Here is a 12,605-nt window from a genome sequence, read left to right as displayed (position 1 = left end):
CATCTCCAGATACTGTAGTCCAGTTACAGTAGCACCTTCGAAGAAAAAGGGACCAAAGACTTTATTGGCTGAAATGGCACAGAAAACGTTCACCTTAGGTGAGTCACGTTCATACTGAGTTGTTTCCCGTGGATTCTCAGTGCCCCATATACAGACATTGTGACGGTTGACTTTCCCATTAGTGTGGAAAGTTGCTTCATCACTAAACACAATCTTTGAAACGAAAGATTCATCTATTTCCATTTGAGCAAGGATAAAATCACAGAAATCGATTCTTTTAATCTTATCAGCTGCAGACAGTGCTTGAACCAATTTCAAACAATAAGGTTTCATAACTAACCTTTTTCGTAGGACTCTCCATACAGTTGATTGTGGAATTTGCAGCTCTCTGCTAGCTCTGCGAGTCGATTTTCCTGGGCTGCGAACAAATGCTTGCTGGATGCGTGCTACATTTTCATCACTCGTTCTCGGCCATCCAGAACTTTTCCCTTTGCACAAACACTCATTCTCTGTAAACTGTTTATATCTACATTTAATACACCACCTATCAGGAGGTTTAACACCATACTTCGCTGAAACGCTCGCTGAACAACTGTCGTCGATTCACTTCTGCCGTACTCAATAACACAAAAAGCTTTCTGTTGAGCGGTCGCCATCTTAGCATCAACTGACGCTGACGCCTAGTCAACAGCACCTCAAGCGAACAAATGTACAACTAAATGAAACTTTATAGCTCCCTTAATTTGCCGACAGATAGTGCTTAGCTCTGCCTTTTGTTGTTGCAGAGTTTTAAATTCCTAAAGTTGTGGTATTCTTTTTGAATCACCCTGTATAATCAATCTGAAACTGTCCAGTGTCTCCAGGCCTCTTCCACATTTACAACCTTCTCTCATGGTTATTAAACCAAGTTTTAGCTATGATTAAATTATGTTCTGTGCAAAATACTACCAGGCGGCTTCTTCTTTCATTTCTTTCCCCCAGTCCATATTCACCTACTACTTTTCCTTTGCTTCCTTTATCTACTATCGAATTCCAGTCCTCCATGACTATTAAATTTTCAGCTCCCTTAACTATCTAAATAATTTCTTTTATTTCATCATACATTTCCTCATTCTCGTCCTCATCTGCAGAGCTATTTGGCAAATAAACTTGTAATACTGTGCTGAGTGTGGACTTCATGTCTATCTTGGCTTCAATAATGTATTCACTATGCTGTTCATATTAGTTTACCTGTGTTTCAATTTCTTTACTCATTATTAAAGCTATTTCTGCATTACCCCTATCTAATTTTGTATTTATGATACTGTATTCACCTGACCAGAAGTCCTGTTCCTCCTGCCACTGAACTCACTAATTTCCACTATATCCAACTTTAAGCTATTCATTTCCCCTTTTAAATTTTCTAACCTACCTACCTGATAAAGGATCTGAAATTCCAACCTCTGATCCATAGAACACCACTTTTGTTTCTCCTGATGACAACATCCTTGCCAGGAGATCTGAATGGGGAATATTTTGCCCAAGAGGATGGAATATTTTTCCCAAGAGCATGCCATCATCATTTAGAAATACAGTAGAGTTGCATGCCCTCAGGAATAATTATAGCTGTAGTTTCCCCTTGCTTTCAACTGTTCGCAATCCCAGCACAGCAGGGCAGTTTTGCTTGGTGTTACAAGGCCATATCAGTCAATCATCCAGACTTTTGCCCCTGCAATTACTGCAAAGGCTGCTGCCACTCTTCAGGAACCACATGTTTGTATGGCCTCTCAACAGATACCTCTCTGTTGTGGGTGCTCCTACAGAATGGCTGTCTGTATCACTGAGGCACACAAGTCTCCCTATCAACAACAAGGTCCATGGTCCATGGGGACTGATTTGGTTTATGAAGTACTGATTAGTTGTCCTCTCTGTTCCAACTCTATGTAGCTTTATGCCACAACATTAACATACAATGTTTTATGAAAACTAATTGTTATGGCTTATAGAGTACTAATTAGTTTACATAAAATATCATACCTTACTGTTATTATTTAATTGCATAGATAAAAAATGTACTCGCCAAGTAGCAGCAGAACACACACATAAAAGATTGTTGTGACTGGCAAGCTTTTGGAGCCAGTGACTCCTTCTTCAAGCAGAAGGGTTGAAGGGGAAGGAAAAAGGGCGAAGGAAAATGACTGAATAGGTCTAGGAAGAGGGGTAGATTTTGAGAAAGTCACCTGGCATGGTAAGTGTCCCCTGACTGACAGTTTCCCAAAATCTACCCCTTTTCTAAGACCTCTCCAGTTCTTTTCCTTCACCCTCTTCCTTTCCCTTCAACCCTTCTGCCTGAAGAAGGAGCCACTGGCTCCGAAAGCTTGCCAATCACAACAGTCTTTTATGTGTTTGTTCTGCCGCTGCTGGTGAGTAGAATTTTTTGTATGTCCAATTAAATAATTTTATCAATAATTCATTGCTTTTGTATGTTAATGTTGTAGCTAAAGTTCACAGAGTTGTGATAGAGAAGAAGATATGGAAAAAAAACACTGTGGAGAGGTGGCTGCTGTTTTTCTTCATGAACAGATGGCATTATGTTATTAGTGTAAAGTCTTGTCAGAGTGGTTAATGTCGAGCTTTCGACAACTTTCTCCATTATTGTCATCGAGAGATAATAAGTCACCATGGAATATAATGCTCTTTTGTCAACCATGTTCACGTAAACAATACTGATTAAGGAAACTAACTGAACTGTGAATGCCGTTGGTACATTGTTTTGAAGTAATGTGTTTGTGACATGCCATTGGAGGTAGGGGATGGGCAATAGCTGATATTATTTTGAGGAAAGATAAATACATTTGTAAGGATAGTAGGAAAAAAAGAACCTCAGTCATTTTTTATGACATTCATGATACTGTACATAGCTTTTAATACTTTTATGATTATAGCTGATAGGAAAGTAATTACTGTAATGTCCATTCCATCCTACATTTCTGAACTTCATTTCTGAAGTTCAGAAATGTAGGATGGAATGGACATTTAACATTTTATATTCTTTAGTGGTTTTGTGTTATGGCTTCCTCCGTGTAAAGTAAATTATGATTGGCTGGAAAAACTACTAAACTGATTATTAATTCTAGTTTCTGTTCATTGTCCCCAATTTTATTTACAATTGACCAGCAAGTCTTTGAAATGTTATTTGAACCTCATATCTGTTGGCTGAGTCTTTCTGACTTTAATCTCCTGACTTCTTTGCAGTACTTATATTTATGCTGCTTGTAGAGTTCTTCACATAACTCTGAGTTAGTCAGTCTGTGTAAGCTACACATGTTGTCCATTTTTTCTTTCAGATCTTTTGTTTTAAAATTTAATGGCACAGGTTTTGATTTTGAAGCTTGATTTTTCTGGATACTCACTTGTTTTAATGGAATGGCTGTATTTAAGTGCTTAACCATAATTTCTGTTAACATTGTCCATTTATTTGGAAGGAAAATCAGCATTGGCCATATTTTTTGTTTTATTGTCCACAAAATCGATTTTCGGTCACTTAGTACCCATCCTCAGTGCTGTGATATACAATTAAAACTGGTAGGCACTAGTACCAAGCTATAACCACAAGCTTAGAGTGATCACATTGTTGACCCCAATGGTAATCATAACTGATTACCATGATGCCTGGCTTAAACTGTGTCTTAGTGTAGCAATGTCATTTGCAGATAATATTCACCTCTGTTCATACATTTTCCTTGTTATGTATTTGGTATTACATTTTAACACCAGTGTTTGGCCTAATTGATCTGAGAGGTGACCATTTATAATGTATGTTGAGATGATGTGGTCATGATGTGTGATAACATGATCAATTGAACTACTATGTGTGTTAGCTATTCTGGTGGGTACTAATCCAAGAAGATCTTCAGCCCCATAAGACAGAATACAATCTGCAAAATGTTTGCTTTCCTGAATATCATGTAAAGTGTTGATGATCAGATCTCCCAGCATGACAAGATTTATACTTCTACAGCCTGACATTAATTTACTTAGAACTCCTTCAAGTGATTACAGAAAAGCATCAAAGCTTCCACATGGGGATTTTTATATACCTATGACATAGAAAGGAACAGTGAAAAATGTGATTTTAAGAAATGCAATTTCAAAATCTGTGTCAACACAGAAATTGTTTCCCCATAGCACTTTTTCCATGTGATTATGAACTTACATTTTCTGGAGTAGATAGCAACTGGTGTTTATTGTGTGTTCTGCAGTAGAATGTAGCTAGGTTTTAGCCTACTAATTACAATATTGAATGTTATTCACTGTTTCCAGGTGTTCTGTTACTATTACTACATGTGGAGATAGTCCTGTGATAAATTACCCAAAAGCTTACGTTATAATGAAAAAGTGATAAATTATTCTCATGTGGACTGACATCTTTTTGAGGCACATATGAAACACATACGGTTGCAGCTGGTGTTGTGCTGGTGGAAGGTTTCATTACCTCTTTTTTTTTTTAATTAAAAAAAAAAAAAGAGACATTGCTGTTGTCCTGCCTGTACTGTTTTACTGACCTGGCATTTCATGGTTGATTCTCCCAAGTATTTGTTATTTATGTCCGTAAGAGGGATGGTTTCTGCAGCACAACACTGCACATTCATTTTGCTGTTCACTATTTCTTAGGTCCATTTTATAACTAAGTCCTTCTATAGTCTGTTGAGATGCAAGCCATGTGATGTGTGGAAGCTCCTTCCCGCAGAGCTTATGTCCACAAATATAACATTTGTGAATCTTGTACATATATTTAGGATCTGTTTATTTGGGCTTCGCACTTTGTTTCTTCTTGATATGACTTGCCAATCGGGTCATGTGTAAATAACAGAGAAGATGATCACATGTGAACTTCTCAGCTCATGTAGCCTTCTTTTAAGTGAGATATCTAGGTCTTTCATTTTGTTTTTTGCTACATCATTTGTTCCTGCTAAGAACATGAAAAATTCATTACTTGTTGCTGCTGTTTTCATGTCATGTTTCATGGAAGTCACTGCCTGGTTGAAAGTGACACTCTCGTTCTTTGTTTCTGATGTCCTTCTTTCCATGTGATTCGAAGCAGCTTGTTGAGATATCACAGTCTACAGTTCCAAACAGACAATAGTTAAACTTTTAAAGTGCCCATATTAGCTGAATACCCACATCCAAATTTCAATAAAGTTCAACTAGCAAAATTGATTTTCTGATTTTGCTTTTATCTTCTTGATCATAAACTTGGAACAGGCATGCCTCCAGTACCAATAATGAGGTATCTGAGGGAATACAAAAACCTTTTGTTGTATCCAGATGATGTAACATCTCAAACTGTCTAAAAGAATATTTTATGGATTTAAAATCTTTCAGAGATTGTTCCACACAAGATTATTGTGTATTTTTGTTTAATAAACACACTAAGGTAATGCTGTTTAATAGTGGAGGGACAAAATTCCTAAAGAATGAGCATAAGCCCATTAACTAATTAATTAATTTAATTCGTGTTCTGTAGACCCATTAGCGATAAACTGCTTGGGTGTAGAACGTGTCATTTACATAGATTTGAGACATTTGTTTATATTAATAGGTTGCACAATGAATAATATATTACATAGAAAAAAATATTTACAAGAATTGTTTTTTGTAAAAATGAACAGACTTACAATGGATCAAAATCAATTCATATATTCTCATACATAAATTCATCCAGTGAGTAAATGGTTTTACTTAGAAGATACTGTTTAAGTTGATCTTTAAAAGTAGGTGGATCAGTAACTGACATTTTTATTGCCTGAGGGAGAGCATTAAATATTTTTATGCAAGAGTAGTGTACTCCTTTTTGTACCATACTTAGATTTTTTGTTCAAGATGTAGATCATTTTTTACCATAGTGTCATTGTTATGATACATGCTGTTCATTTCAAAAAGGGAATGGTTTTTAAACAAGAAACACATGAGAGAGGAAATGTACTGAGATACTGTTCTGAGTACTCTCAGCTCTTGGAAGAGTTTCCTGCAGGAGTGTCTGTAATAGACACCACACAGAATCCAAATGACTCTTTTCTGGGCTATGAGGATTTTGTTTGCCCTTGGCTGGTTTCCCCAGAATATAATTCCATAGGCCATCAGGGTAAAAAAATAACCAAAATAGGCAGCTTTCAAAGTATTTAAGTAATTGAAGCAAGCAATCACACGAATAGCGTAAATTGCTGAGCTTAGTTTTTTATATAGGTAAGGAATGTGTAAGGACCAGTGTAGATTGCTATTGTAACATCCACGAGATAAATTTTTGGTTACAGTGTGACGAGTGGAAATTATGCCTCTAACAGTTATAAACATTGTCTTTTCGACGTATGAAAAAATAGTGAATTAATTATTTATATAAGATTCTATGATGTAATTAGACATATTGATGTGTATTATACAAAGACAATGATAATTGTAAATTCCTTTTATAATCTGCATTTTGTCTTCCTTTGTTTTTACTTTTTGTTGGATGGCTTTTGTAGGTTCAGCATGCAAGATGCATATCAAACTGAGGTCTGTTAAGAAATTGTAATGATTTGTTAATTATTACTTGAAAATAGAGTTCATTATCATTATAAACATGAGCGAATAATTACTTGTAACTTTAATTCCTCTCTCAGTAAGCGTTATCTGTGTTAATTATTTCTTTCCGCTGCAACGAGTGCAGCCATTGATGATAGCAATTTGTATCGCGTTTTTGTCTGTGTTTTCCTTAGAAATAAATCAAATGTTTGCTTGATGAGGTCTAAATAGTGCACAATACGAAAGTAGAGTTTCTGTAAAGTTTAATAATCAGTTAAAATACTTATTTGATCTAACAATAGAAAGTCTCTATCAATTGTCTGCCGCCATCTTAACAATTATCACAGCGGCAAATTCAAATTACACAACTCTGCAGACATAACTGCTGAATGTAATACAAATGTGTAAAAATAAATGTGCACCAGTGGTCCCAAACTCATTTTAATGAAAATAATTCGAATCAGATTGGTTCTTAAAAAACAGTGCTCATAGCATGAACATTATAACAAACTTTTCTAGCTGATGTATGGAGCCGAAATTAATTACGCATGAGTTGCGAAGAATATTGTTTCAGATAACATACGTCAGTGTTGTGCGTGGCTGATATTCTGTGGTTTTCATGATCATTTTGCTGAAGATAACTGTTTCCATCATAATCCATAGTTGTATAGAATCTGTTGTATGAACTGTGATTTAGTGACACTTACACAACTTACAGACAACACTTTAACACGGCGTTAACTTGGAGTTCTTTAGCAACTTGACCAGTTCTTTAGCCGGGAGAAAATTTATTTAGTAATAAAAAAATGAAACTCACACTCGGTAAAAAGCAGATTATTGCACTCGATGGAAATGACAGTCGAATCACTGAAAAGGAGGAGGTTTTGAAGTTCATCAGAGACTTTTATAGCAATTTGTATAGCAATCCAAGGGAAAATTTGAGTGTACCTAAATTAAATGATGTACCTAGTGTTCCAGATATACTCCCATCAGAAGTCAAGTGTGCTATAGATACCATGAAGAAGGGAATAGTGCCAGGTGATGATGAGCTCAGCGTTGACATCCTCAAACTGGCAGGAGAGGTAACAATAAATCACTTGGCAAAAGTATTTACTTCCTGCCTGCACTATGCTTCAATCCCATTATCGTGGAACAAGGCTAAGATTATATTCATACACAAGAAAGGAAGTATTCACAATATTAAAAACTACCGATCTATTAGCTTGCTTTCAATTTTGTACAAAATTTTCACAAAGATATTGTTAAACCAAATTAGTTCCTCCCTAGACTCAGCCTAACCTATAGAACAAGCAGGATTCTGAAGCAATTTTAGCACTATTGATCACATTCTGACCATTAGTGAAGTGATAAGCAGAGCGAACGAATACCAACTGCCACTCTGCATTGTCTTTGTTGACTTTGAAAAGGCATTTCACTCCATTAGCCATTTAGCTGTCCTCCAAGCTTTGAGTGAGCAAGAAGTGGGAGCAGCATACATTGAAGTGCTCAGGAAAATCTACGAGAATTCTTCAGCTTATGCTAACATCGGCAAATCAACTCAAGAATTCCGCATCATGAGGGTTGTCAAGCAAGGCGATCCCGTCTTCCCAAAACTGTTTTCTGCTGTATTGGAAATGGCTATGTCAAAGTTGAGGTGGGAAGGTAAGGGAATTAGAGTTAATGGAAGAAGGCTTACCAACTTGAGATTTGCTGATGATAGTGCCTTACTGACCAAAGACTTCGCAGAGCCCCAAAACTTATTTACAGATCTTGCATCGGAATGTCAGCTGGTTGTCTTGAACATGAAACTTTCCAAAACAAAAGTAATGTCCAACAAATGGGTCCCAGCTGAAGATGTGAAGATCAAGGCCAGTCTACTAGAAGAGGTCAGTGAATATGTCTGCCTTGGCCTTATAAATATGAAGGGAGACATAAGGCCAGAAATCTATCGACACATCAAGCTTGGCTGGCAAGCATTTGTGAAGAATTGAAAAGTATTCAGATCAAAAATGCCAGTAAATTTGAAGAAAGCAGTATTTGATCAATGCATTCTTCCTGTGATGACGTATGGCTGCGAGACATGGACACTGAACTCATTTACAAAAGGGAAACTTAGGACAGCACAGAGAGCCATGGAGAGATCAATGCTGGGCTATACAAGAAAGGACAGGAAAAGGGGAGATGACATCTGGTCTGTGACGAAGGTTAATGACATCTTAGAGACAGTAGGTTCCTTGAAATGGCAGTGGGCTGGCCACATCGCAAGAAGAAAAGACAACAGATGGACGAAGCTAGTACTGGAGTGAAGTCCGAGAGAGCACCAGAGACCTAGAGGAAGACCACCAGACAGATGGGACAAAGATATCAAGAAGGTCACTGGTAACACCTGGCAGAGAACTGCCCAAGACCTTCCCACTTGGAGAAGACTGCTGAAAGCTTACCTGAATCCACGACTCAAAGAGGCCACATCATTTAATGATTGAATTGGCTGATGATGATGATGAATAAAAAAAGATTATTATTTTCATTTACAAATCAGTTAAATACCAAACCACTGAATAACCCAGCGAATGCCACACTGGTGCCCAACTTGGGGCCACCAATGCACATTTATTCATTTTAATAATTGAAATTGTGATCTATTACAGGTACGGAGTACCAAAACAAACTATTAATCATTGTTTATTTACTTGTTTCATGAGCATTGACATCTTCCTACCGAACTGCTGTACGAATCTGTGTCTGCACTGGTGTGACAGTAACTTCATATAAGCAGTGCAGTCCGCAGCTCTCGATCAACTCAGGTAGGGGCAGATGGGCATGTTCAGTAGTAGCATAGTAGCACACAAACAACATTTGCTGCATGTGCAATTTAAAATTAAAATCAGTACCTGCAGCCATAAGTGGTATAATTGAATATTCTGGCTGCGAGAATAATATTTTTAAGTGTTATTTGTGTAGATGTGTTAGTTATAAGATTATTTTGTGTCAATTGGTGCTTGTCAGTGATTTATATATTTGTTGTGCTATATTGGTGATAGAATGGTTAAACAAAAGAAAAATAAACCGAATGAGCATGCTGATGTAGAGATGACATCAGAGTCTCAGGTAGAACAATGTACCCATATTTCTGTTGATTTATTAGAAAATTTAATTATGAATGATAATTTAGTAACTGATGTCCCGAGTGATAGTAAAACTGAGGAGCTGCCAAAACAAACTGACACTCCTGCATTCAACCAGTTAGGAATTAATGACAATATTTGTTCTGGGCAAGGGGCAGAAGTTAGCAATGCTCAAGCTATGTCCATACAGGATATGCAAACAGCATTTTTTTTAAAAGTTTGCTATTAAAGAGCAGGTGCGTGAAAGACAACATAAGCAGGAAAAGGAAAAATGTAGACAGGAAAAGCTTATAGAAAAACAGCAACAGGAGCTCAGGGACCAAGAAAAGAAAAAGAAATTTATGGAAAATATAAACAATATTTTTCTGGAAAGAGATAAAGAAATTGTCCGTAGGATAAATCTAGTATTGGTCGATCATGATAATGCTATTACTACCCATTTTAAGAAGAAGATCAATGCAGTAAAAACCGCTATCAAACCATTAACAAACATTCCAGTTCAGGTCAATAGTCTTCAAACTCAAGTAAATAGACTAGAGAATCAATTCAAAGCCTTGGCTACTGCTGTGGAAACAATGCAGGAGGACATTCCCTCAGAAATCCAAAAGCAAGTCCGAACAGAAGTAGCCAGGGTGCTGAGCTCTGAAAATCAAAACTTTGAAAATCTGAAAGTATGCAGTAATGATAACACTAGTACTGACAGACAAAAGATTGCAGATAATCTGAGGGTGAATGTTAATGCACCGCAAGGAAGACCAAATTTTGGTAATCCATCGATATTACCAGAGCAATATGTGACACCAAGGAACAATAATAGTGGAATAGAATGTACTTGTAATAAAGTAACCACACCACCTGTGAATGATAGCAATTCCATGCACTTAACTACTTTGATGCATGAAGAAAGCCTGATTAAGCATAGACAGTTTCAAATATTTAATGAAGAAAGCAAGAAAAACATACATCCAGTAGTTTTCATTCATAATTTCAAAAGTGTTCTTCCAAAATCATGGTCAGAAGAACAGAAAATACAGTTTGTGGTTTCACATATTTCTGGTGATGCGTTGCTCTGGGCATTAAATGCAGCAGAAACTTGCAAGACTTTCCATGACTTTGAGAAGGCATTCCTTGATCAATTCTGGTCAGCGTCTGGTTAAGAGTGACTCCGTAAAATTGTTTACAATGCAGAAATGTCAATCCGAAGTCAGGTTCTTTAAGAAAGTACTTTGAAAAATATATTAACATGACCCGGTACTGGGATGAGCCAGTAACCACCAGAGACTTATTGCGAGTGTTAAAAGCTAGATTATCCATACATATTAGAGAAAAATTATTTAATGTTACAGACACCGATCTGAAAGAATTTATGTCTGTAATTGATTCTCTGGATCTAGTGCAAGAAGACGCCAGAAAAAATTCTGATGTGATCAGCAATAATAATAGTCCTAATAGAAAAAATTCATGGAATGGGAATAGGGGTAAAGGTAGTCCAAAGAAAAATAAAAGTAAAGCTTATAGTAATGGAAAATACAATAATAATAATAATAATAGTAGGAATCCCTACAACCAAAATTTTGGTTATCCTAATAATAATAATAGTAATTATCAAAAGGCTGAAGAACACCAACAACCAAATGGTAATAAGAGACCGTACCACAATGAAAACCCAAACAATAACATTAGCAACCAAAAGAGACGAAATGACAACAGGTCAGACAGTCCATATAAAGACAAGCCTAAAAACATGCGGGGTGACAGTGAATATTGGCAACAGCCAGGGACAAGTCATTGGCAGCTGCAGCAAAATTCTATCAATTCAGGTCAGCCAATAAATTATGTATAGGCTATACCTATACCAAGCAATCAATATCCACCGTGGTGGGATCCAAGCAGGCCTCCTCCGACTGAAAACTCACAAAATGTTAGAATAGTGGAGGTACCTTCGGAAACAAAACAAAACACTTAGAAGCCAACAAATTAATTTCGGTCCCTGTAGGCCTTTGCCAGGTGACTGAGACCAACAATGAAGGCAATACGTCGACGGAACAAAAAATTTACATTATACGGTATCAGCATGGCAACAGGATCGAAGATGAGCTATACCAGGAACCTGCTGTCTCTGATAAGCCACAAAGGGAAAATATCCAAGCAAGTGTCACCAGAGCTGTAAATGGTGTAACAACTACTATTCTGCTTGACACAAGTGCGAATGTATCAGTTATGAACACGCAATTTTTCAGAAGGTATCAGAGATAAGAAGATTGCCGATTTTGCCGGTTGCAAATTGTAAGGTTATAGGGGCATTGGGAAAAAAGGCACAGAGTATAAAATACCAGACACAGATGGAAGTTTCCTTGGGAAATGATCGCTTATTATGCACGTTCCTACTAACGGATAACTTGTCAGTACCGGTGCTTCTGGGTCTTGAGTTCCTTCGGGAAAGGGAAGCTGTAATTGATCTCGCCTGTGGGACATGTGCACTTATGTACCAACAGCGACCCATAACATTAATGCTGAATCTGGAGTTCGGTGCAAACCTTCTGCTGATGAGAAAAATGAATATTTCTGTCAGCAAACAGAAGTTGTTACTGTTGGATCATAAGCACCCACAGATGTGCCACAAAAATCGAAATAATGATGCACCCAGCAACGTGAGTGACATCGTCACAACAATAGAAGAGAAAGTACAGGAGGCAACTTGCATTAATGCTGCAGAGGCTAGACAATTAACAGAATTATTATCCAGATACCTCAAAGTATTCACTGAACGCCCTGGAATCATAAAAGATTACCAGTATAATATGAAAGTACATCCGCACAAGACCTATTGCAGAACATCTTACTCGGTCCCCTGGACTATGAAAAACAAAGTGATACAAAGGACCAATCAGAAGTGCAAATGCTCTACCCCATAACTGTAGATATAGTGTTTATGGT

The 12,605-nt window shown here is 37.1% G+C and overlaps 1 protein-coding gene across 1 annotated transcript; it reads left to right on the top strand.

Moving 5' to 3' along the window:
• The first annotated feature begins 7,349 nt into the window (after nt 1-7,349).
• LOC126273227 (uncharacterized) lies at nt 7,350-9,244 on the top strand. The gene is made up of 2 exons (XM_049976771.1): nt 7,350-7,731; nt 9,192-9,244. Exons 1-2 carry the CDS (start codon nt 7,350-7,352, stop codon nt 9,242-9,244), a joined length of 435 nt encoding a protein of 144 aa, XP_049832728.1.
• The last annotated feature ends 3,361 nt before the right edge of the window (nt 9,245-12,605 follow it).

Source organism: Schistocerca gregaria, chromosome 5 (assembly GCF_023897955.1).
Source record: "Schistocerca gregaria isolate iqSchGreg1 chromosome 5, iqSchGreg1.2, whole genome shotgun sequence".
NCBI lineage: Eukaryota > Metazoa > Arthropoda > Insecta > Orthoptera > Acrididae > Schistocerca > Schistocerca gregaria.
This window is presented reverse-complemented; position numbering and strand designations above follow the sequence as displayed.

Coding starts and splice junctions, on each gene's coding strand:
- LOC126273227 (XM_049976771.1), top strand. CDS start 7,350: ATGAAACTCACACTCGGTAAAAAGCAGATTATTGCACTCGATGGAAAT. Junction 7,732..9,191: donor ATTCATACACAAGAAAGGAA/GTATTCACAATA, acceptor GATCTATTACAG/GTACGGAGTACCAAAACAAA.